The 25,912-nt window shown below is 41.0% G+C and overlaps 1 protein-coding gene across 1 annotated transcript in view; it reads left to right on the top strand.

The window, feature by feature from the left end:
* The window catches only part of IL17REL (interleukin 17 receptor E like), a 71,940-nt gene extending 46,690 nt beyond the window's left edge, over window positions 1–25,250 (top strand). The window contains exons 7-18 of the mRNA XM_019491597.2: window positions 3,020–3,156; window positions 4,318–4,389; window positions 7,429–7,483; window positions 12,668–12,831; window positions 13,111–13,158; window positions 16,134–16,191; window positions 16,576–16,721; window positions 18,536–18,601; window positions 19,687–19,744; window positions 21,898–22,014; window positions 23,363–23,417; window positions 24,212–25,250. Coding sequence (XP_019347142.1) covers window positions 3,020–3,156; window positions 4,318–4,389; window positions 7,429–7,483; window positions 12,668–12,831; window positions 13,111–13,158; window positions 16,134–16,191; window positions 16,576–16,721; window positions 18,536–18,601; window positions 19,687–19,744; window positions 21,898–22,014; window positions 23,363–23,417; window positions 24,212–24,251 — 1,016 coding nt within the window. The 3' untranslated portion in view covers window positions 24,252–25,250. The remainder of the gene's footprint in view (window positions 1–3,019; window positions 3,157–4,317; window positions 4,390–7,428; window positions 7,484–12,667; window positions 12,832–13,110; window positions 13,159–16,133; window positions 16,192–16,575; window positions 16,722–18,535; window positions 18,602–19,686; window positions 19,745–21,897; window positions 22,015–23,362; window positions 23,418–24,211) is intronic.
* The last annotated feature ends 662 nt before the right edge of the window (window positions 25,251–25,912 follow it).

Below are 25,912 nucleotides of genomic sequence, written 5' to 3'. Positions count from 1 at the left end.
GAGAACATCAATATATTTTAAAATAGTGGCAGCTTTGTAGAGAATGTTTAAGGGGCAGGAAGAATGGATGGATGCCTAACAGTGGAAGAGCAAGGCTGTAACTTCATGTTTAATAATATAATACAGCAAGGCAGAAAACAGGATAGAGTTACACCTTGGACTAACTCATTCAGAGATGTATTAACTTTTGTAAGCAACAGTTCACTTCTCCAGGTGGTGTAAAAGGACTTCCAGGGAGCAGGCATTTAAATTGAAAGAGTGAATTAAAATGCAAAGGACAAGGAAAAGAGGGGAAAGGGGAAGGGCCAGTTCTGAGAGAGGCGAACAGCAGTAAACCCATAGGGATATAGGGGTCATACAAGATAATCCAGTAAGAAACCATCGTCTCCATTTAGACTGTACTTAACACAATCTGTGGATGATCTCTTGTTCTGTAATTTTATGATCAAGTTGGCTTTTAAAGCCTGATTGTTTAAAAGCAGCTGCTTCGAGGTCCGTGATAGAATGTCCAGGAAGGCTGAAGAGTCCTGACACAGGCTTTCTGGAACTGATGTCAGATCGGTGTCCTGTCCATTCCTTCTTTTCATAGAATTGTAAAATCATAGAGAAGTAGGGCTGGAAGGGACCTCCTGAACTAGTCCAACCTCCTGTCTGAGGCAAGATCATCTCTATTCAAACTGTCCTATACAAATCCTAACCTCTTAGCAAAACCACACAGTCAACTATGACACACAACCCAAGACATAACACTCTAGCCTGCCACAGGTAAAGCAGGGGAACCACAGCAGCCAACATCCTGCTACTATTAAGGCTGTTAAAAAATATGCTCAAGAGATCACAGGAAGAGGGCCATGCCCCCTGCTACAGAGAAAGGCAACCACCCCACAGTCCATACCAATCTGACCATAGGGTAAAATCCTTTCCTGACCCCAAATACTGTGATCAGTCTGACCCTGAGTGAAGGGACAAGTTCAGAAAGGAATCCTAGCTAAACCACTCTAGACAGATTTTACAGAAAAGGCCTGGACACATAATACATTTGCATTAGTACAAGTAACTGCTACTTAAACTGTCATATAAAAAGAAGTGGTCATTCACTGGACAGCCCTACTCCTGTGTAATTTACTTGATTCTGGTGTAGATCTATTTTGAGAAAATCAGAAGTACTACTCCACTAATGTTGGTTAAGTTGGTTTAATTGTTGTGTGTCCAGAGCTCAAAGGTAGCCATTTGATAAAGGCAAACAGACTCTTATCTGTTCCCCTTCTACTTAGAGGCAAGACACTGTCAAAAAACCTACAGCAATGAAGGGACAGGTGCACATTTATCTGCTTTAGTTACTGGTGGTAATTTAAATTATTGTACAAAACTGATGTAAGTTACATTGATGTAAAGGTGAAGTTACATGTCACACTTAGACCATAGTCAATCTATGGAATATTAAGCAGTGTTAAAGGAAGAACATGCTGTGAGCAGTTGCACATTAAGGGTTAAACCTTTTCTTGCCTGCACAGTTCTGACTTGTTGCTAGACAGTTGGTGAGCAGGAGTATGACTAAGAGTCAGGGCACTTGGTCTGTCCCTGCTGTGGTTGGGTGAGGGAGGGAGGGACCTGGGAGCAGTGTATCTTGAGATGCTGGAGGACTGCAAATTGCTCATTTTATGTCTGTGGAGTAGACTGAAGTTACCCTAATATGAGCTAGGTAGCATGGCCCAGAGTTAACCCTGGCTTGAAGTGGTTTAACTTTGAGATGCTCAGGGGGCACTTAGAAAAGTTAATGAGCTTTAATATGTAGACACATTTTAAGGTTCCGTAGTATAGTCTAAGTGTAACTTCACCATAATAAGTAGATACTATGAAGAAGTAAACTGGGGAATGGAGTGTTAACAAATTTGCCCAAAATGAAATTTGCCCAAGACCATGTAAGGTCTGGGGACAGAAATGAGAAGTCTTAACTGCTATTTCCTCTCCCCACCCCCCCAAAACTTCTGCTCTGGTAGGGTTAGTGTTACCTTATACTTATCAGTTTCTGTGCTTTTCTTTATGCAGTATCATTAATAAAAGCAGTGTGAAGTTACAGAAGTAGTTGAATCAAAGAGTGTAATCTATAACTTTACCCTTTATAAGTGTGCCATGTGTCTGGATCTTTAGATTGAAAATTAACCAGCCAAATAGTTAGCCATCCTGCTACCTGAATGTATGGCAGTAAATGATAAAATCTGTTATTGGCCTAAGTGTTAACTGCATGTATTTTCTATTAACACTTCTCACCGCAGAATAATTAGTTTGGGGAACTAAGGTGAACAACACTTACCTTGATTCTTCAAATTCTAGAAATTTGAGCCCTATTAAGTATAGCCAATATTGTCCTGTCAGAGAATTAAACTAGATACTTTTGTACTTTTACTGAAGTTTCTTAAAGGAAGATGATATTTATGTAGACATAACTGTGCATAGAACGAAATCAAATATCATAAATGGGAATTTATAATATTGCAGAGATTGGGCCTTGAAATTCAGCTTTGTGGTATATCCGATCATGATTATAGAAAATAAAGTAGTGATCATCATTAATCTGTATGTTTCTACAATAACCATATCATAAATGTCAGCCTGGAAGAAGTAGTATGATGTTGCAGCTGTGATGATCAAAGGGGTATACAAGAAATAAGATTTGTGTGGGGAAGTAGAATCTTTTACTGGATCAAATTTGTAATCAGGTGACATGTTAGACAACATTTCAGGCACAAAATATGCTCAGCTCTGGAAAAGGATCAAATACTTCCCAATTCCCGATCTTTTTTTATCAGCACAATGGGGTTAAACAAAAGTAATTGTTCTAACTATATTTAGGTTAGGCTGTCTGCCTAAGTTGGTAGGATAAAAGATATGACCTCATGATATGATAAAAGATAGGACTTCACAAGTCTCCCTCCTCACAGTGTTGATTCACAAAAGAAACAAAGAACCTTTATAAATACAGTGAAATAATTCCGTATTTTTTTTCTTATCTCAGCAGGGAAGTTGGATTACAGTGTGGACAGGGCAAAGAAAGTCATATCTGTGAACATATCCCACTTTCCTGGAGACCAAGACTATTATGTCCGCTTATGTCACAAATGGTTTATTTGTGAAGACGCAGGGGCATTGGCTCGGGTAAGAAATTTATTACAGGCTGAAAGAGTAGGTTGAGTTCATTGAGTTACTCATAATACTCTGGAGAGTAGGACTAGGATTTAGAATGACCTGAATAAACTGGAAAATGGTCTGCAATCAACCAGATGAAATTCAACAAGGACAAGTACAAAGTCCTGCACTTGGGACAAAATAATTGCATGCATAAATAATTGCATGTACAAAGACAGATAGGAGAATTACTGGCTGGGCTCACTACTGCAGAGAAGGCCCTGGGGTTACAGTAGACCATAAACTGAATATGAGCCAACAGTGTGCTCTTGTTGCAAAAAAGGCCAAAAAGGCATATTAAGTTATATTAACAGGAGTGATATTTGAAAATCAAGGAAGTGATTCTTCCATTCTATTCAGAGTTGGTGAGGCTGCACCTGGAGTACTGCGTCCATTTTTGGGCTGTACATTTAAGAAGGATGTGGACAGATGGGAGAGAGTTCAGTGCAGTGTGACAAAAATTATTAGAGGTTGAAGATTTATGAGGAAAGCTTGAAAGAGCTAGCATTATTTAGTTTGCATAAGACAAGACTGAGTGGGGATTTGATAACAGTCTTCGTATACCTGAAAGGTGATTATAGAGAGGATGAAAATGGGTTTTTCTTTGTGGCCATAGGGGGCAGTATTAGGAGTAATGGCCTCAAGCTGCAGCAGAGGAAATTTAGGTTGGAGATTAAGAGGAATTTTCTCACTAGGAGGGTGCTCAAGCATGGGACCAAGCTGCGTAGAGAAGTTGTGGAACCTCCATCCTTAGAAATGTTCAAGAACAGGTGGGATAGACTCTTGGGTGGGATGATTCAGTCAGGGATGACCCTGCTTTAAGCAGGGGGCTGGACTAGATGACATTGAGAGGTTTCTTCCAGCCCTACTTTCCTATGATTCAGAGGAGTAAAATTACTCAGGTGTCTGAGAAAAATAAGGGGTTTTTCTGGTGATTTCTTTGTTATTGAACCAACTATATAACTGGGAGAAATGTTAGACAAACTTTTGGGCACAAAGTGCCTTTCATCAGGCCAGGAAAGAGGACTACTTTCAGGTATGATTATTGGTTAAATACACCCCATAATTTTTATGCAGTTTTGTTAACAGGTAGCAGCTATACTGGCTTCACCAGCCTCTCTTTCATTTCAGATAAAAGGGAAGGAGTCTTTGAAATCTATTTCTTTGCAGTACTCCCAGTTACTGCCTTGTCTCTGCATTGAGGTAAAGTATTCTGATGACTTTCAGCATACAATTGGCTTAGAACAATTATTCCAAAGGTGCAGAAGGTGTCTGTGACTTGTATTCTAAGTAGGGGTGCATCAATAGAGATTTTTGGGGCCAATACCGATGGTCAATTTTTAACAAGCCATATTGGCCAGTACTGATCCGATTCCGATATGCAGCCTCACAGCGTGAAGAATGGCATCCGGCTGGTAAGTCTATTGTGCCCCACCCCACCCAGCCCCACTCCCTCCTCACCATGGAGGACTCGATCTGCCCCCTTCCCCCACAATAGACTACGCATAGATCCAGGGGCACACTCCCCCCCCCCCCCACACCCTCCCAGGGTGTGTGCAGCAGAGTGAGCTGGCCCTGCCTCCCTGTGCCCCCTGGATGGAGTGTGTCCCACCCTACCTGGGCTGGGCAGTGCCAGCCCCAGCCCCATCCCCAGCCCCGCTCCCTCCCTCACTGCAGGGGACTAGATCTTCCACCCACTCGCCTTTCCTCCCTCCTCGCCTGTTCACCCACAACAAACTTACCAACACAACCCAGCTGCTCTCCACACTGTGGGGCTGTGCTCCTCACCGATTGCCAATACTCTCAATTTTCCTCATATCGGTGTCAATGTAATATGGGACCGATGTATTGGTGCACCTCTAATTCTAAGCAATAAAGGAAACAATGATAGGGAAGGGCTTCAGATTTAACTGGATGAACAACTTCCATTAAAAAGAAAAAGCAGCAAACCTACCAAATAAAAAAAAGATTGATCGGCAAACAAAGTTATGTCTTAGACATCATGAAGTGTAGAGGTAAAGTGAGAATTGCCAAAAGTCAAGCTGAGTTAGACCTTGCAAAGGAAGTTAAAATAAATGATAAAAAGAAAAGGCCCTTCAGAACTATAAACTCTACCCTTTGCTCACTTTTCTTTCATTATTCTTTTATTTAAAGACAAACTCCCAAAAGTATGGCCTCAAAATTAAATTAATTCTGTGCCTCACTTTTCAGTAAGGATAATGATGTTGAATATGGTAGTAAAAGCAGGAAGGTTGATGAGAATTCTGGTATGGACATAGGAGTGACTGTCCAAATTGGAACCAACTTCCTGAGAGCCTAATGTAATCAGAGCTGGGGGGAATGGTACATATCTATTTCAGAATATTTAAAGAACTGGCAGATGAAATTACTTGTCTGGTGGCAAGGATTTTACTAAATGTGTCTAGCTGGGGTTGGGGAGGGATGAGGCATGTACTGTACAACTGGAAAATGCCTAACCTTGAGATTAAGAAAGGGAAAAAAGAAGTAAGAAAACTATAGGCCTGTTAGTCTGATCTCAATAGTACATTAGGCTTTAGAACAGATTTTGAGGTAAGGAAAATGAAAAGTTTGAAGAAAAATGGGATAAAATCCCATTTGTGCCAGCCTACTATATACCTATGTTCCAGGTAAGGGGAATATAGTTGTTCTAGTATATAAGATGTAGATGTCTGGATATCTAGAAATAAGTAATTTGATGGCATTTGGGAAGTTAATAGTGGAGATGGAGAAGATGGTGCTTAGAACAAAATACAATGGGTTATCATTACAGAGGAAGAATGGGGCTGGAGAAAAGTTACTAGAGGCGTTCCTGAAGGATTGTTCTTGGGAGTGATCTTATGTAGTTATTAGGGATTATCAATACAGGAGAAAAAGGAAGTATCACACAAGAGAGACTGGATAACTTGAGGACTATGGTTATAGAAATGGAATAAAATTTGCAACTCTGAAATGTGACATTGGCAGCTGAGGCAATATAAGGGCATCTGGTGCCAGTGCACCACTGACACTGCTGTTGCTACAATACTGTTCCCCTGAACTCCATCCCATCCAGTCACCTGCTCCATGCTTCTCAGAACCAAGCACAAGGGTTTTCTATCACCCAATCTGCAAGCTTGCCTCTCTGTAGCCTGTCTCCGTACAAGCAGGCCCACAGCTCTGCTTGTCTATCAGTTGCTCGTCTGCACTGACTCAGCCACTTATTTCTGTTGCGTAGCCCAGCTCTCAGTAACAGAGGCTACTGATACTCCCAATTCATCAGCAGCCTGCTCAGCTCTGCTGCAGCTGTTATTTGACATCCTTCCTGGAGCCCAACCCTTGTAACCTATTTTTTTCTTCAGTTGCTCAAGGTAGTGCTGTAGCTCCTCTGCAGCATTGCTCTTTATTCAAGAAACAGGGGTTAGGGGCCCCACTTATAGTGGGTAAGCATTACTAAGGGACAAGATCTAATTAGTATTAAGAACAATGTTAGCACAATAAAAAATGAGTACACATGGTTGTGAATAAATTTAGACTGGAATTTAGATGGGGGTTTCAGTGAGCACGCTTAGGGAACAGCTGATAGAAGTATTGGGGGAAAACAACCAGTTGTTAAATTGTGCTTAGTAAATTTCTAAAAGGGATTATGATGCAGTGGTCTGCTGTAGCAGGGGACCAGATTTAGTGACCTCCTAATTCCCTTAAGTCTTATGTCCTATGCTCCCATATCCCAGCCTGGGATGTAGGAGGACATAACAACAACACTAGTTCTGTCAGTGTCTTTGCAGTAAATTCTATAATATGAGTGGCCAAAATCTGAGGAGGGTTGAGTTAATCTGTGGGAACTGGGAATGCTCCTGTTGGTGTTCAGTTTGAAGATTCTGAACCTGCCACCTAAATAATGAAGCCATTGCCCTACTTAATGGCATCATCTCCAATGGAAAATGGACTGGCATTCAATATTTTAAAATCAATATTACACGTTAGAAAAAATATTGTGTCATTCCAGGAATTTATGGATTGATACTATTGTATTGAAATACAAATGATAATATCCAGTACACTCAATGAAAAATCAAACACACAGTGATACATTATATAAAGGAAAATATCCAAAAAAATCAACAGTTGTTTTTCATGTGGGTGCTGTGTGCTTCGTCTTTGGATCTTTCAGCTGAGAAATTTGAAAAATAGCTGATGTGTGAATGCCAATGACCTATCTAATGGTATCTTTTTGGGTTGTAGGGTTGGGAAGCAGTTCCAGATGCAAGGAGGATACAACTTTGCCCTTTTAAAAATGGCAAGTAGAATGGTTATGAGCCAGTTCTTGAAAAAATACTATCATCATATCTTATTTGAAATGTATTTATTTCTGGAGGTTACTGCTTTTATTTGTAATGCAGAAAATCTTTTTAAAAAGTTGTAATTAATTAACTTAATTAGAGCACTACTAACATAAATACTTTTAATAAAATAATTCCTTACAGGCACTGTGTTTGCACCAGTACCAATGCAGAGTAACTTTGTTGACATCAAATAATTTTTTTCTATTCGACTAATGGTTTTTCTTAATTCTAATACAAGAAAGCCAGAAGAAAGCAATCCTATGACGCTTGTCTTTCGAAGGGATTATGAAGGAACGGGAGTTAAAGCCAGACTTGAAGGAGGGGCCTGACAGAAAAACGAGAAGGAGGTTGTTGCAAATTTAAAGAATTCACAAAGAAAGACAAGTAATTTTGTGTGCAAGCTGCTGACAGGAAGGAATAGAGATTAGAGCTGGAATAGAAGATGAAATGAAAATGAAAGTGAATGCGAGCAGCCTGAATTTGGTGCAGTCATAAAAGGAAACCAGTGGAAACATCTGCAGACAGTGAGCTAGCTTGAAAACCTGTTATTTATTGGGCAGTTATTCACACAAGTGATTCTATCAAAGTCATAATTTGGCTTGAGGTGCCAGATGAAAATGACATTTTGCACACTATGCAGATTTTCAATGTCTGGTCTGATGAGAGGCATATCAAATAGATAGGCAGTAGCAAACCCTGCAGGTTTTTTTTTTTTATTGTATTTAGTCTAGGGTTGACCACACATCCTGGCCTGGCTGGACAGTTCTGGATTTCATAGGCCATCCTGGTGTCCCAGCTGGTTGGCTAAAATTGAAGCAAAAGTCCCAGATTGGTGGTGCTACCCGGCCTGCACATGCCCAGCTCAGCTCCTCCACAGCAGTGGCTGGAGGCTGGTGGGGACAGGCTGGGCTGAGCACCACTCCTCCTGCCTGGGGTTGGGATCAGCTGGGGCTGGGGGAGGGGGCTGGGGCCAGGGTCAGGGCCAGAGCTAGGGCTTGGCACCTGCACAGAGTGAGCTGGGATGGTCACCCACCAGCAGCATCCTCATGTCCTGCTTCTGTGGCTGCTGCTGAGGCCTAGGTTGTGCATGGTGGCCCAGGGTGGCTGCTGGTGAAGAGTGGGCTGGTACAGCCTGGGGACACCCCACAGGGGCTGCTCCCAGCCATGTCCAGCCTCTGTGCATGGGGATGGAGCCTGGCTATGGGTCTCCATGCTGTCCTGCCCCTCCCCATTCCACCATCAGGGTTCCTGGGAGCTGCAGGGTCACGGGTGTATGTGTGTGTGTCTGTGCTTATGTTTGTGACTGTGTGTGTGTGTGTGTGTGTGTGTGTCTGTGTGTGTGGCTCCTGCCCTCCCTGGGTGCTGAGGAGCCCCTGCCAGCCCTGCCTGGGATCAGCCACCCCCCACGGTCCCCGGCCCCAGCCCAGAGCTGTGTCTGTGTGGAGCGACCTTTAGAGCAGGGCAGTGGGTGTCCCCAAGCCTGCAGGCACTGGCCATTTCTGTCCCCATGTAGCACATCCCAGGGCAGCCCTGGCCCTGCCAGTCCCAGTTTGTGCACAACCCACTCCTTCATAGGGGAGATCCTGTGACCCATTGGCAACCTGCTGCAGCTCAGGGCCAGGATGGGCCACTAGGGCCAGATCCTGGATGGGTGCCTTGAGGGCAATCATGTCAAAGCAGAGTTACTAGCCAGCTTCCCTGCCAGAGCCTCAAGCAGCAGCTGTAGGTGGCAGGCACATACTCCTGCAAGTGGGGCTGCAAGCAGCTGGGATGGCTGAGCAATGGAGGGACCAAGGTCCCTGAAGGGAATGCCCTGGGCTTGGTCCCTCCAGGGCTCCACCCAGCTGCCCACACTACCACTTGCCCCTGACCCTGCTCTGCTGCTCTCTAGCAGTTCACATGCCTCTGAGACATCATCCACCTTTGGGTGAGTGCCCTGTATTCTGCTCCAGTGCTGCAGGGGGAGGCCGGGTCTCTGTGGGTTGCTGCAGTGTACGGCTGCTTTCTGGGCATAGCCCGGTGGCCCTGGGAGCTTCATTAGGGCTCAGCCTCCACCCACCTCACTCCCTGCAGTACCAGCAGCTCCTTCCTGCAGGTACAGCTTATATAGTGCTTTGGGATTCCTGCCTTTTCTTGTAGTGTGTGTGGGTGTGTGTGTTTGTGTGTGGACAGGGGGGTGGTGTGTGTGTGTTGTCTCCCATCCCAGATGTCCTTCAAAATAATATGGTCACTCTAATTCAACCCATGTCACTAAGCCATCCTTTCGCCTCAGGCCTTGGCAAAAAGATTCAATAAGGGATTCTAGAATTTATTTTTTAAAAAACCATGCAGGCAATTAGAAATGGCAACCAATAATAGTTTATCCAAACACTATTAAACTGACATGTGTGCTCTCTTTGGAATTTCTTTCATGCTATAGCTGGGCTGATATATCTATATTAAAATAGAGGCAAGCGCCTTTCTAATTAGCCCTTTTGAGTCCTGATTTATTCTGTTGTGGCTGAAACTAGCATTTGTGACATCACAATCACTTTTACAGCAGCTGTGTGTGACATGACTAAAGGAAAAGGCAAGGAGGATGCCCTTTATAAAACAGGTTCTATGTGAATACAGTTTTTAGAGTTTGATTTTCCCTTGAGGCTGCAAATAACAGCTACAACCTATACCTTTGTATTAAGCCAGGCTGGAAAAGTGAATGCAGAATCTTTATTTTTTCTAAACACTAGTGTGTCACTTTTCCATCCCAGTCATCTCAGAACTCTTTAAACAGTAGCATGGGGCTGTGGAGTGAAAAGTATCGGTAGATTAGCATTGGTAGGTTCCAGGGCTCCTTGAGGATTAAGCAAATTTGTTGTAAGCTTCAGATAGTTTTTTCAACTGACAGTCCCATAAACTTAACCTGAGATATGAGGTCAGACAATCCTTTCTGGCTCATACGTCATTGGTGTAATTTGCAGAGGTACAACTTAATGTAGTTTTGTTGGTTATATAATTGGAATTTAACTAACAGTTGTGTAGAGAATAGAAACTCTCCCTTATCCTTGTTAGATCCACAGGATTGACAGGTGTAAGAAAAAAAAGGTTTTAGATACCTAGTTTGTGGCTGAAGTTAGTTGATGTCAGAAATTGCATGTGAATAGGAGAGCATATGTGGAGCATAGAGGTACTGTCTTTTCACTGTCATCCTACTGAGTGGAATCACACTATAAAGACGCATTACAATTTCCCTGAAAAGTAATAAGTCAGTGGTGGAACTAGGAGTGGGTGAGTGGGGCACAAGTCCTAACTGCTGCTGACTTACTTGGGGTGCAAGGATACAGCTACTGTCACTACCGGTCTGGCTGTCAGCCACACTGCCAATCTGTATGGGTGAAGTTGTACATTACATTTAAACCATACTAATTCTTTTGGAATGGTGTTAAAGGTAGAACATGCTGTTAACAATCACACATTAAAGGTTAATACTGTTTCTTGCCTGGACCACTCTGAGTTGCCACTTTAGGGTTGGTGAGCAGGGGTGTGGCTAGGAGGTAGGACACCTAGGTTCTATCCCTGCACTGGTTGGGGGGAGAGACCTGGGAGCAATAAATCTTGGGATGCTGGAGGACTGCAAATTGTTCATTTAATTTCTGTGGAGCAGACTGAAGTTACCCTACAACAAGCTAGGTAGCACACCACAGAGTTAACCCTGGCTTGAAGCAGCCTCTTCATTGTTGATGAACCCTCATGGTTGAGGATGATCACTTGCAGGGGTCAAGTAAAGTGGTGTAATTGAATCAGAACTCATGGTAGAGGTGATATCTTTTATTAGACCAACTAGATTTTTGCAAAAAAAATAATTCTTTAATTGCAAGCTTTTGGGCACAAGCACTTCTTCAGGCATAGGAGAAAAGATAAAGTTCTCCCAGATAGAAATGAAAGTTCATGGCTATTTTTAAACGTGGAATGCTATATACATGAGATGCTGCAATGTTTTAATCCTTATACTTATTTTATCAGATTCTCTGCCCTTCCTTATGTAGCATCATTAATAAAAACTGTGTGAAGTTACGGAAGTTGTTGAATGAAGACGTTTGGCAGCCTTATTATTTCTTCTCTAAATATTACCTTTTATTAGACACTCAATTGTTGCACGGCATTGATTAAAAAAAAAAAGTATTCTTGCTCTGTCAGTAGTTTCAGTCTTTTGACACATTTTCCATCCCAAATCAAAGACTCAAAATACCCCAAAAATTGCAAAATGGTGAGGTTGGAAAGATTCTGATCAGAAAACAAAGTGTTTTGTGGCAGGTCATTTCAACACTCAGCTGTGTGCACCACAAACCTTTTAGTGCCTCATTGGCATTGTAGTTTGTTTCTCACTTCTATTCTCCCCTTTTGTGGGGCTCTTCAACAAAATTGCATTTCCCTCCAGGATGGGTATTATTTGTGTTCACTTGTAAATGTTCAAGTAACCGAGTTTTACTTGCACATGATTTGCCAACATGTAGTTCCATGTTGTTATCTGGTATCAGATAAATGTAAACTTCCAAGTTGAAGTGTATTTTAAGTTTGCACACTGGAAATTTTCCATCCTAATTTTATGAGGAACAAAACCAATTCAAGACACCTAGATTGAGTAATCACTATTAAGCAAAACAGCTCCAGTTTTCAGCAATAGGTATTTAAAATTTACTCAGGACACAGTTTGCCATCTATACAGAACCAAAAATCCCAACATAATGTTGAATAAATTTGAAATCATAGTCAGCTTTGGTATTCATGGAATGGAAAAGATACTATTTATACAGAACAAGATATTTGTTGTGAATTGTTCATGAAGCTCTGGTTATTATTAGGATCCCTCTGCTTTTATTTACTAGCTTGAATGTATATAGATGTATATGATATAGTATAGATAAAAATACACATTATATCTGATTCTCTAGTACCAGGCCCTTTTGTATAAACACCCAGTTACAAAGTGGATGTAAAACATTGCCATCCCAATTGAACCCAGTTTGCATGGAAGGAAATAACAACAAAAATAGGATAGGGATTCAGCAATTAAGACCAAATGGATTGATAGTTGAATAGTTTCTGGATTGTTGAGCTTCACTCTATTTACCCTGAATAATAATTCTACTGTTTATACCTAGATACCAAGGCACTATGGGATAACATTATGTATAATTCAGCCACACAAACATTAGCCTGGGAACAAGCCTGTCCTGTGCAAGTCAGAGTTAGCCTATGCAGGTTAATGAAGTCTAATTACCAATGTGTGGATCTCCCAAACTCATCATATACAGTTCCAGAAAATGTGAGTATTATGTAGTTATTTTAGGATTGTGAGATCAATGGCTCTAGCCTAAATCTAACGCTTAACATAAGTAGCTAGAATATGGAATAATGAATTGGCCTATTCTTAGTATTACTACTCTTTCTGTGATTTAATAATTGAGATGTTGTTTAAAAGGCAGATGTTCTCTATTTCTTGCCCAATGAATTAGTTTTACAAAATGTACTCAGTTCATAGGTTTGTTCTTTCTGTGGATCCTGGGTTTTAAAGCTTACTAATTCTGAACCTTCCTTCTTCAAGCACATAAGATATTCTCGTGTGGACAGCCATCCAGGACTTTGCATGAAGGTAAATGGATTAATTTTCTTGTAGATTCCATTTATGTCCATTCACCTTCCTTTCTGAGTATCAGCTACAAAAAATGAACTGCCAGCAAGCTTTAGGATGAATACTTTTTCTCAACTAATTGACAAAAAGGAAATAGAAATGAAGGAAATTCAAAATGTTAGCATAAGAGGAGGCTGTGTTAGGGAAGGCATTTAAAATGATAGAGCTAACATGGGATCATATTTGCCCTTTTGTCCTAATGGTCTTTAAAGTGGATGGCACAAGACTGCTCAGGATTGGGTTTTCATAATAAAGGAAATTCAAGAACCAGATATAGCTATTCATTTACCATGCTTTTTTCTATTTAAGACTCACTACAGCCGCTAACACTGAATAAACATTCTGGGACTGATGTTTCCACTGTTCCATGTACTCCTGGGCACAACTGGTTTGCAGCTTTGTGATTCTGCTCAGGTGGTATTCTGTACCAACTTTGTTCAGGTATAAGGTACCTGAGAGTGGCAAACCAAGCCTTCAGGGCATAAGGATTATCTTACATTAGTTAAATTAGGGAGTAACTCTGTGGAAATCAGTTGACATCAATCTATGTAAAAGCTTTATGACAGAGAGGAGAATCAGTCCTAGTACTGCAAGCGCTCAATTGTAAGTAAAAGACTTGTATGCATAGGGGGTTACTCAGCAATAGCTATTCAGAATAGCTGATTAACTTCATGTCTGGGCACTTACATTTTTGAATAACAGTGTCCACAGTTGTTACATGTTTACATGGCACAACACAGTGCCCATGGCTGGTCTGAATAAGCTAACTCAGGTACCACAAGCCATGTGGCCACACACAGTTTTCTCATTGCAATTTCCAATACCTGAGCTAGCTCTAAATTGGGTACCTCTGCAGCTAGCATACCTATGGCAGGTTGAGTGGGGCACCTGCCCCAGATGTTGACTATGATGGGTGCCAGAACTTCCCCCCCACCTCATTCCCCTGCTGGGACTCTTTGCTGTGGCAGGGGAAGCCCTTTACTACCAATGCCCGGCCATAGGAGCTGGGCAGGGCAGAACCACACCAAGCATTGTATCGGGGGTCGGGGTGGGGGTGACTGGGGCAAGCAGAATGGTGCTCTTGCCCCCAAGGAGCCTCTCCAAGAGCAGGCACACCCTTGCTCTTAATATGTATGTATTGGTGAGGGGGGAGTGAATGGGACTTTAGGATCTGGGCAGCACCTGGACAAGTAAGTCTTCCCTTACCTTCTCCCATGCTGCCCTCACCCCTATTCCCCCTGTTCCTTCTACACTCTGGGCACTCAGTGAACTTGCAATGCCTTTGTAGCCCTTTGGTGTGCTGGGTAGATATAACTATGGTATAATTAAGGTTGGCTATTGTACTTTATACTCACCTTTAACTTAATATGAAAATGTAAATTTTCCATGCATAATGGAACATATTAGGGCTCCATGATGGGAACACTGATGCATGTTAAATGCCTTGAAAATAGCAAGTGGTATTTGTGTTGCATTTTATTGGATCAAATCTTGCTGCCCTTATTCAGGCAAAATGTCCAATGAAGGTTAGCAGTTGGCTCTTGATTATTGTTATTTTATGCTATTAAACAATGGAAATGATTTAACATAGTGAGACTGTATAGATGTAGAAAATTAAGCCCAAAATGTAAATGTTTGCAGAATTGAGGTCTGAGTGTGTTTCAGAGCTTGGAGTAGTAGGGAAATTGTGGATAGTTCCTTTGTTGCATTTTGTAATAGGGGGTTCCTATAGACATGCAGCAAGGCTGCTCTGATGTGCTGTAAATCCAGTGCACCAGAGCAGGCTTGATTTCATAGATTTCATAGACATTAGGGCTGGAAGGGACCTCGGAAGATCATCGAGTCCAGCCCCCTGCCCAAAGGGCAGGAAGTCAGCTGGGGTCATAGGATCCCAGCAAGATAAGCATCCAGTTTCATCTTGAAGGTGTTCAATGAAGGCGCTTGAACCACCTCCGATGGCAGGCTGTTCCAGACCTTGGGGGCTCGGACAGTAAAGAAATTCTTCCTTATGTCCAGCCTGAAACGATCTTGTAGTAGTTTGTGACCATTCGGCCTCGTCATCCCTTGGGGCGCTCTGGTGAACAAACATTCCCCCAGATACTGGTGGTCACCCCTGATAAACTTGTAGGTGGCCATCAGATCACCCCTGAGCCTGCGCTTTTTCAGGCTAAAGAGCCCCAGGGCTCTCAGCCTGTCATCGTAGGGTCTGCTTCCCTGACCTCTGATCATGCACGTGGCTCTTCTCTGGACTCTCTCAAGCTTCTCCACATCCTTTTTGAATTGTGGAACCCAAAACTGGACGCAGTACTCCAGCTGCGGCCTCACTAAGGCCGAGTACAGGGGGAGAATGACGTCCCGGGATTTGCTTGAGAAGCATCTATGAATGCAAGCCAGCGTTTTGGTTGCTTTACTAGCCGCAGCATCGCATTGCAGGCTCATGTTCATCTTGTGGTCAATGATGACCCCCAAGTCTTTCTTCCATAGTGCTAGCCAACATAGCACTGCCGAGCCTATAAGGATGCTGTGGGGTTTTTTTCCCCCAAGGTGGAGAACCTTGCATTTATCGGCGTTGAACACCATCAGATTCTCATCCGCCCACTGGACTAACTGAGTCTGCTTGGAGAGTGGAAATTAACTCCATCCAGCATCATGTATATCAGTGTCCCTGCACTGAAAAATGGCAGCAGGCGTGCTTTAAACTAAAGCTTGTTTGATGAGCTTTAGTTCAAAGTTCCCTGCAGCTATTTTTCAGCATGGGGACGGACGCTGATACACGAGATGCCTGGGTGCTTTTAATTAGCGTGGCTCACTAATTCAAGTGCTCCCCACCTCCCAGAGCATGTCTATAAATGCTGTTGGTGACTATCTAGTTGTCTCTGTAGCCACAAATTCAACTAGCAAAATTCTGTTTTTCTAACCAATTTCTTTACTTGCAGTTTACCACCAAGCAGGGTTCATGGATTAGATGCCCATTTGCTCATGGAAAATTCCCAGGTAAATACCTGATTTGTTTAAATTAAATCATAATTCCATTACATTTTTAATTAAATAAGTCCCATAACTACTCCCTTTCCAGTAAGTAAAGCTTCCTTTTTAGTAAAATAATCATGTTCTTTTATCCTGTGAATTGTATCAGTGCTGTTCAACAGTGCTCTACACCAGTTGTAAACTTCCTAGTAAATTAAACATTGTCAAAATAAAAAATAACCTGGTAAAATCAAGGTAGTTATTGGTATGATAGTTGATAACATTTGAACTGATATACAGTTTTATTTTAAAAATAGTATGGAATCTAGTGCCCTAGTGTTGTAAAACAATAACTTATTCTTATGTATATGAGTAGGTATAAAAGTAACAGTTGTTCTCCTCTTATTTTAGTATGGAAAATGAGAATTGCTGGAAGAGAAGAACAGATACAGGTCTCTTTCACATCACAAACCAAGGCACAATTATCAGTGTTGGTGTGTAACCAGATGCAGCTGTCTTCCTGTGAATCTGTTGGGACACACTATTCAGTTTCTTTGGTTTGTAGATTTTATTTCTTAGCTGTTCCTGTTAATAAGGCAGCCTTATCATATTTAATCTGATTTGTTCATTGTGCCATCTATGGCTGTGCTGCCTGAACACATTTGCAAAACCCATGCATGTACATATTTCTGTCTTACATTAATTTTGAGCTTATAACTGTACTGAAGTGAAATGAGTCATGTCAGTGAAAAAAGACTTTGGAATGGTTAGCAACCTTAATGCTTGTTAACATTGTTTTGGGGATGTAACATATATACAGATATGTATTTCCTCAATAGATCATTAATGTAGTTAAGTCCAAGATTATAACTGCCTGTATCAGATTCATGCTACTTCAGGGGCACACAGTGGGTCATCTTCCTTTGAGGTTTTTGGTAAAGATGGTATCTGTGCTCTCCACTCAGTTAGGTGCATATATATTAGCATACAGATTTTAAGTGCATGACTACATACTGTACAATTTTTTCTTCAGGACTCCTGCCTTATTTAGAGCATGGCATGGATCCATAAGTGGGCAGAATTAAAGTGGGGCAGGCAACTGTAAATCTGATATTTCCTAATATTCATACACTTGCAACCTCAGTAGTGTTCTCTGAACATATTATTTTTTGTTTCTGATCTATCTTTCTGTTTATTTGAGCTCAGTAGCATTGTCACTGAGGGAATACAAAAGCCTCAGGTGTATAAAGTGGAAGAATTACTGTGTGCTGGATGCCACTTGACTTCAATGGGTTTTTGTCTGAAGAACTACACAATCCAGACTCGTTAGTCTTCAGGGTGTTTAGACAACTAAATAGAAGGAATAATTAAGTAATATTAGGTCATGGACAGATAGTGCAAAATGTTTAGAAATGTCCATTACCTTTATTACGCCTAAGGTATAGGACTGTTATGTTCTTTTTAGCTTGGATATGATGATAGCCCACATAAATTACAAGATTATGGAATAAATTGGAAGATTATGCACAGTTTCCACTAGAGTTTCAAGATGACTTAACCCTGAGCCATTGTTTCCCTAAACAATTGTTCATAGTTTAAATAATAACATCTGTGCAGCAATACAGTGGTTAAGGTCACATTCATTTAATTTATTCCTGACTTCAACAGGAGTTTTGTCTAATTGAGGACAGAGTTTGTAGTTGTAATTGCCTGATTAAGCACAGGTCTGATTAATGTACTTTTTTGAACAGAAGCCATAAACCACCAAATTTTAAATGGCAGAACAATCTTTTAGGATAACTTTGCCCGCTGGGTAATCCTGTTCCTGGAGCACAGCCTCAATAGCTGGCTCTGTGATGAGGAGGTCTGCAAGAGCTGCAGTGTGGGGGACATTCCCTTCCAGTGCACCGAAGATGTGATTGTGGAAGTGGAGTCATTGTGTGCTGCTGCTGTAGCCTTCCATCTGTAATGCCTGGGCTCTTTTCTCCCTTGCCTGGCATCTGGCCCTTCTGGACTTTAGGGAAAATAGAAGAAGAATCATTCACAATCCCCTCTCTTGATCCACTGTTAAATTCACCTTGAGCATCAAGGCATGCTGCTTAGTTACGCAATGTGCTGGGATAAGAGCCCTCTTCACAGGTTTCCCAAATCTCCTTCCGTCCCCTCTCCTGGCCCCCCACCTTGAATAGTGGAGCTGTTACAGTAGCATTGTGCACACGTCCTCCCCTGCTTGAACGAAAGACTAGGCCACGTGTATTAAAGCAGTAAATTACATAATATTAGTGACAAAGGCAAATACCTGGGAAGAGTCAGTGCATTTTCATTGCTTCCCAGATATGGAATTAACAGCTTTCCATTTTGTTCCTGCCAGGGTGGCTCGGATTCCACATCTATCAATATTCCGGGTGAAATATGCAGCTCAAAGGTTTGCATTCAGGTAGGTTGTTTGATTTTGACACATACTTAGCACTAAACAAACAAGTTGGCGGGGAAATAAAAAACAGCAGGCAGTGCTTTGGCTGCCACTTCTGAGCCAGATCTGACCTGGGCACAGTTGCGGCTTAATTCAAATAAATAATGCAAAGAGCATTGCTTTATAGTTTGAATAACCTGCCTCCACCTCCTGCTGAGCTGGCATGAATTATTTAAAACAAAGGCCATTCTCCTTTATCTCTTGGATTTGTAGGTGGCAAACTGGGATATTAAGGGCAAACTACTATTAAATTAATCAATCCCTGCATATGATTTTTCCTAGTTAAAGGATTCATCACAAGGACTCTGTGAATAACAGATAAATGTACCCAAAACTAGGAGCATAGCAGAATATATTTGAAAAAATAGGCATAAACATGCCATATAAACAAGGGGCATGCTGCACAGTAAGTATGCAGTTACAGGTTAAACTTGTAATTCTTGCAAACAGAACTAGGAAGTATTTTCTGGTATTTTTTGTGAATTATTTGTGCAGCTGAATTTTACTAACACAAATCGAAATTGAATATGAGGCTCCGAGGTTTGATTTTGCCCAGGAAGCGAGTGTTCCAGGCAAGAGGTAGCACCTGAGGGGCGAGACCTGGAGTGCTCTCAGTCTCCAGCAGCCAGCCTGAAAGGCTTTCGTTAATTTTTCCTTCCTCTTTTAGGCAGAGAATGACAGCAAGAAAATGAAGTTAATTAGAGTCTTTTTGGCAAGAAGCATCATTTTGATTCTCCCAATGGAAAACAAAATTAAAAAAAATTGGCAAAACTGTGCAAAAGTCAATTTCTGTCAGGAAATCATTCTAAAATATCCTGACCAGCTCTATCCTTTATAAATCCCAAACTAATTACCACTGACACAAATATAAGCCAGACCAGAATTCTCCATATGACTTTATTTTAAACCAGGCTTAAACCAGGGTTTAAAATATATATATATACAGAAAATCCAGTAAATTAACCAACTGATGTTTATTTTGTTAAAATAAATGGTCATTTACAATATTGTCAAAACAGAAATAACCTTTCTTCCTTTCCTTTTACAAGGCCTGGAGGACAGATGTAGATTATTCTGTTCCACTACAGATCTGTGATATCCAGTGTGGTACGTACTATTAATGTTCATGTACTTGGATTTTAAGAAGGCCTTCAATACAGTATCTCATCCTATTCTCATAAATAAACTGAGGTGCTGTGATGTAGATCATTACATGGTCAGGTGAGTGGCAAATTGGCTAATGGGATGCACCCAGAGAGTGGTGGTGGATGGGTTGGTAATGACCTGGAAAGATGTGAGCAATGAAGTCCCACAAGGCTTGGTTCTTGGACCTGTGCTGTTCAGTGTCTTCATCAGTGACTTGGATGAGGCTGTGGAAAGCACTCTGTCCAAATTTGCAGATGATACTAAATTATGGGATAAAGTTAACACAGTAGAGGGTAGGGAATGAATCCAGGCGGATCTGGACAGGTTGGAAAAGTGGGCAGAACAGAATAGGATGCAGTTCAGCAAAGACAAGAGCAAAGTGCTGTACCTTAGAAAGGAGGAATCACCAGCACACTTACAGGCTGGGGGAGGACCTTCTCAGCAGCACAGCAGTGGAAAGGATCTCGGAGTTATTGTTGGCTCCAAGATGAACATGAGTTGTAAGTGTGATGAAGTGATCAGTAAAGCTAACTGCACTTTATTATGCATTAGCAGGTGCATGACTAACAGGTTGAGGGAGGTGATACTTCCCCTGTATGTGGCATTGCATTGGTCAGGCCACAGGTGGAGTATTGCATCCAGTTTTGGGTGCTGCACTTCAAGCGGGATGTGGACAACCTTGAGAGGGTTCAGAGAAGGGCCACTCGTCTAGTTAGGGGCCAGCAGGCAAAGCCCTACAAGGAGAAATTGAGGGCCCTGGATCTCTTTAGGCTCTGCAAGAGAAGGCTGAGAGGTGATCTTGTGACTGCCTATAAATTCATTGAGGGAGGTCAGGTGGGGGCAGTAGTTTGAGTTGGTCTACTGAGGTCCCTTCCACCCCGAACATCTATGAATCTATGAATGTCAAAATGAAGAATTGAAATAGTGGAGAGGAATTTGCCAACAAAATCAGAAGCCTCTGTTTCAGAGATTGACAGTCTGCAGGGCCTTTCACTACTGCTCCTGCTGTCAGGACTGCTCATGCATTTTGCATTAGGCAGTCATTGATTACAAACCAGAATTAATTCTGTTAGCAGGGGCCACAGGGCAGATTTCCTGCTTCCAGAGGACTATCCTCATTAGGTTAGAGTTATAATTTCTTATTCTCCTTCTGGCCTCATGAGTGTTATATCTTAGCTTCCCAGGGGCCCAAGTATTCAGGATTTTCTCATGGGAGGTGGGACATGAAGGTTTGAGTTCCATCAGGTCAAGACATTGCCTCATGTGCAGGACTTTGTGGGGACCAAGAGTGAGTGGGTAGAATGTACTTCGTAGCAGGATTGTGAGACGTGGCAGGGAGGTGGACCGGCCCTAAATGGAGAGCTCTGCCTAGACTCTGTCCATCCCATATTTATTTATTGGCAAAGCAAGTCCAGCCACAAGAAAAGAGTTATTGATGGCTTAACATATAGACTGCTTATATGAACTGGTTAAAGCAGATGGAGAAACATAAAGCCTTTTGGAAATACAACTTTAGCTGCACAATTCCCAGAGAATGTACATAGGGCAAATTTATCCCTTTGTTTTTTAACATGAGAACTATTATGAAGGGACTTCCAATTAAATGAAAAGGTGAAAAATTTAAAACTCATGAAAGGACTTTTTTTCCTGTGTGTGATTAAACTATGGTATTCACTGCTGCTGAAGGTTCTGAGGCAAGGTATTCAAGGAATAAAAACTGAAGAACTGGAAATGTATATACATATCAAAAACATCCCAAAAGTATAAAAAAACAGTTTATGGAGGGATATCAACCTCATGCTTCAGGGTTTAAACTAATGCCTACATTTCTGAGATCCTATATTGCGAGCATATTATCCAGTATATCCCTGCTAAAGAGTTCTTACCTCTCCTTCTGGTGGTTGTCAGTGTCTGAGATGGGGGAATTTTATTAGAGGGAGCATATTTTAACACAGTATGGTCATTTCTGATCTTAATTATTGTTTGAAGTCATCACGAATTCATTTTTGGGTTGACAGGAAAATGGTACAGTTCTAATGGACAGAGTTACGGTGATGACTTTTTTTGCTTAAATATGCATTTTCCATAACAACAAATATGTTGTTTCCCCCCAGCATTATCTTCACGGAATCGAGATGAAGATGAAAACTCCTTAAAGGTTATATCTCTGACAGCAATAATTCTATTACTTGCAACTATTCTGACTGTTCTTGGACATAAATTTTTGACAGGTACAAATCCACATAGGGACAAGAGACTATTAATTAGAGACCAGGCCACATACTTCTGAGATTTTGGTTTGTACAACATTTAAAAAACAAATTAGCAATACTCATATATTGTGAAAATCTTTCATTGACTCTGGAAGAAACTCTGTCCTATTTATCTCCCCTCAGACTCATTGGCTCCTAATTCCAAAGAGCCACTCATTCCTCTGGATAGAACAGTAGGAAGGTGCACAAGTTTTTCAGCGCAGCCCAAGGGCTGCTAAATCTGGGTTCTGAGGGAACAAGGGAGAGGAGTCATATGGCAAAATTCATGGCCTCTGGTTGACAATGTTCTCCTGCTAGCTCCTTTCTTCTTAAACCAAGGCACTGTTAACTGGAACATCTGAGATGATCAGGGCTGCCATGGTATTGCACAAGGTGAAAGGCAAATTCTCACATACTTTTTATTTAGACATTTTGGTACTGCTTTGTACTGAAAGGAATGAAAGAGGGCTATGTGTTTGCAAAGTACAAATAAAACTGTACAAAATATGTAGAGTAAGAACATGAATGCAGGTATCAGACTCTGCCCTTCAGCATTTTCATTTCAAGATAAAAATTAAGTGAAACAAGACTTTCTCTGTATTTCATCTAAATAATTTCTCTAAATGGGGGAAATAGCTGTAATGGTCAGAATATGCACTGCTGGAGATTTGAAGAGGTGCAAACCATAAAAATACTTGACTGTACTCAAGGGAGACACTTTATTCTTCCCTCATTATTGTTGCTCCTGTTATTGCTAGATTACAGATATGGTACTATGTTTCAAAGACGTTTCATATTATTGATATGAATTTCTCACCTTTCCTGAATCTAAATACTGTGAAAACGGTATTTGTTCAAGATTTTTCATAGTTTATTCTGGCTTGGGTTACTTGGGATTAAGAAAATAGTTCTTTTTATATAATTATATGGTCAATTTATCACATATGCCTTTATAAAATATGCTTGTCATATACAACTGTAAAAGTGTTATGCTGCATCAGTCCTCTCCAAACAACACTAAAGTTACTTTCAATGTACTTTACTGTCTGACACTCCAGGATCAAATGATTGCAAACCTGCATATACAAAGGGCATTTAGATAGTATTCAAGATGGTTCCTCTCTTTTTCCAAGGCAAATAATGTTTTAAGACAGATAGTTAATTACATTTTCCTATTGGTAACATGAGTTTGGAATCATCATTACATTTTCTGATATTATTTAAATTGTTAAAAAGTATCAGTCCTGAATAAATTAAGTATCCCATTCAGTTACTGTGAACATAAATATATAAAAATGGTATCCTGTATTTATGATTTCTTTCTTAGTTTTTCATCAAAGGACACATGAAGGCAGAAGTCCAGCACATCTCATGAAGTGCAGGTACTTGACAATCCTTTTCAATGCATAGCATGTGATTCTTTTTAAAGAGTGTTTGTGAAAGATATATCAGTAGCTATCTTCACTATTAGTCCTGAAGATGTATCAGTGGCCATCTGTCCACAGAGCAGAGATAATGGCTGTGCAGGCTTTGTAACATCTCTTTTGGTAGGTGCATAAAAAGCTAGTGTTGTAGATCTCACTACACCCAGAAACAAGCCCTGGCTCTTACTGTCATTAAAGAAGCACTATTCCCTGTTGCAACCACTTATTCCTCCCCCGTTGCCTGCACCTCAGTACAACAAGATGGTGTTAAAACTAGCTGGAACCTGCTGCTGGAGAAAGGATAGGACAACACAAAAGAAAAGAGTGAGAGAAAGTGAACTCCTTTGCAGGGAGCTTGGAGGGAAGTTCTGGAGCAGCCCCTCGGGCCCCTGTACTGCCAGGGGGAAGCAGAGAGCAGGCGCTTCAAGCTCGGAAAAATAAGTCCATCTTACTTAAGAACATCTTCTCACTGTGCTTTAACTTGAAAAGATGTCCCTTGAGCTGAGAGGGTACAGCCTTCTTCACATTGAGCCAAGTATAAAGATTTAATTTTTTTAGGTCTTTTTTTTCTGTTTGTTTGTTTTGGTTTTCATTTGGACGCTTATGCATTACTTGGAGTGTAAGAGTAAAACAAAGTCCTGAAATTATTGATGAATGACTGGGAATGTTACAGGACCTAATGATAGATTTTTGCAACAGACTGCTTCAAATGAAAAAAAAAAAAAAGGACAATCTTTTCTCTCTTTCTTTAGTTCATCCACTGGAATGAAGAGCACCCAACCCTGGCACTGATGTTGGAGTTGAGTGAATCGAGCAGAACTCTTTCAAGATCCTTAGCAGCCTTTTCAATAGCACCTTAATGGTACCTTATAATTGGAAATCTTTGCTCAAATATGTCATCGTCTCTCATGCAAAGAATTCCCATCACCTTCAGTGGAATTATTTCATAAGTGAAAGGCTTTGCACATACAGCCAACAATATGTTTTTTCTTTATTTTTTTTTTTTTAACAACTTCAAATGAAGGAGTATTATGCATTCTCTCTCTTCCAGGGTGTCAAAAATAGCAAGATCTGTTGTGGGTAGGAAATCCAGTTCACATTTTCTTGTTAAATGAATTGTTTCTTTAATATGCCAGAAGTGGGCAGCTTTGGTACCTCAAATGCATTAGTATGGGTATTTTAAGATTTGCACATTTCTGATCCTCCCATTCAAGCTATAAGCACAAATTGCTGGGAAATATGGACTGGAGGGGATTTATTTTAAACATTGTTAAATATAATTTATCTCTACAGAACTGTGCCTTTCTTTATTTTCTGAAACCTTTCTGATGTCCTTCTGATGTCTTTATTTGGGAAAATCCTGCCCTGGACAGGCTGATCTTCCTGAATTTCAGGAATCCCAAGTTTCTTTGATAACCAAATTCAGTATTTTGTGTTGTATTCCTTGGACTTAGATGTATCTTTCCTGGTTTCTTTTTCCCACTTTGTCAGAAAATAAATTTAGCAGCTTTGTTAAATAATTTGAAAGTTAAAGCAACAATGCACACTTTCTCTCTGGGCTGCTGGATTCTGCTCCCATTACAGTCAATGGGAAAATCCCAACTGACTTCAGTTAGAGGAGGATCAGGTCTTTATTTTTCAGGTATTTAAAACTCTTACATGGAAATACAGTCCTAAAGGAAAGTATTTTGTTAACGCAGTGAATTTAAGCGAACTGTTTTTGCTTTGTATAATGTTAATGTTAATATTTATACTTAACAGTTAAGAATACAACCACATGCTGTAAAACTATCAGTGTCTGTCTCTCATTTCATGTGATGCCCCATCAAACTTTCTTAAATCCTGTTGCGTAACAGGGAAGTGAAAATAACTAAGAAATGAATAAGGGTGATGCCTGAAACCATGTGGATTGGTTATGTGGGGTTGGGAGCAGGACAGGGACTGAATAGAACAAGTTGATCAATACAAACATTTTCCATTGGTCTACATTTTTTTCTTTAAGCTTTTCAAATGTTAGGGTTTTCTTTTTTCTATTTTTTTTTTTTTTTTTTAAAGAAAATAGTTGGTAAATTGAAAACATGCCTGTGAAGCTGAAACATGTTTTTAGAGGCCCAAGAAAAATAAAATAACACTGTTCTCATAGTTTAATAGTTGGTAGGGTCAGAAGGGACCTGAGCAGATCATCAAGTCCAACCCCCTGCCATGGCAGGAAAGAGTACTGGGGTCAAACGACCCCGGCAAGGTGTTCATCCAGCCTCCTCTTAAAGACCCCCAAGGTAGGAGCCAGCACCACTTCGCTTGGAAGTTGGTTCCAGATCCTAGCCGCCCTGACTGTGAAGTAGTGCCTCCTGATATCTAGCCTGAATCTACCCTCTGCCAGCTTGTGACCTTTATTTCTTCTCACTCCTGGTAGCACTTGGGGAAACAGGGACTTCCCCAATACCTGCTGGTCC

This window comes from Alligator mississippiensis, chromosome 4, assembly GCF_030867095.1.
Source record: "Alligator mississippiensis isolate rAllMis1 chromosome 4, rAllMis1, whole genome shotgun sequence".
NCBI lineage: Eukaryota > Metazoa > Chordata > Crocodylia > Alligatoridae > Alligator > Alligator mississippiensis.
The sequence above is the reverse complement of the archived record's forward strand: the minus strand, read 5'-3'. Positions and strand labels throughout refer to the sequence as shown.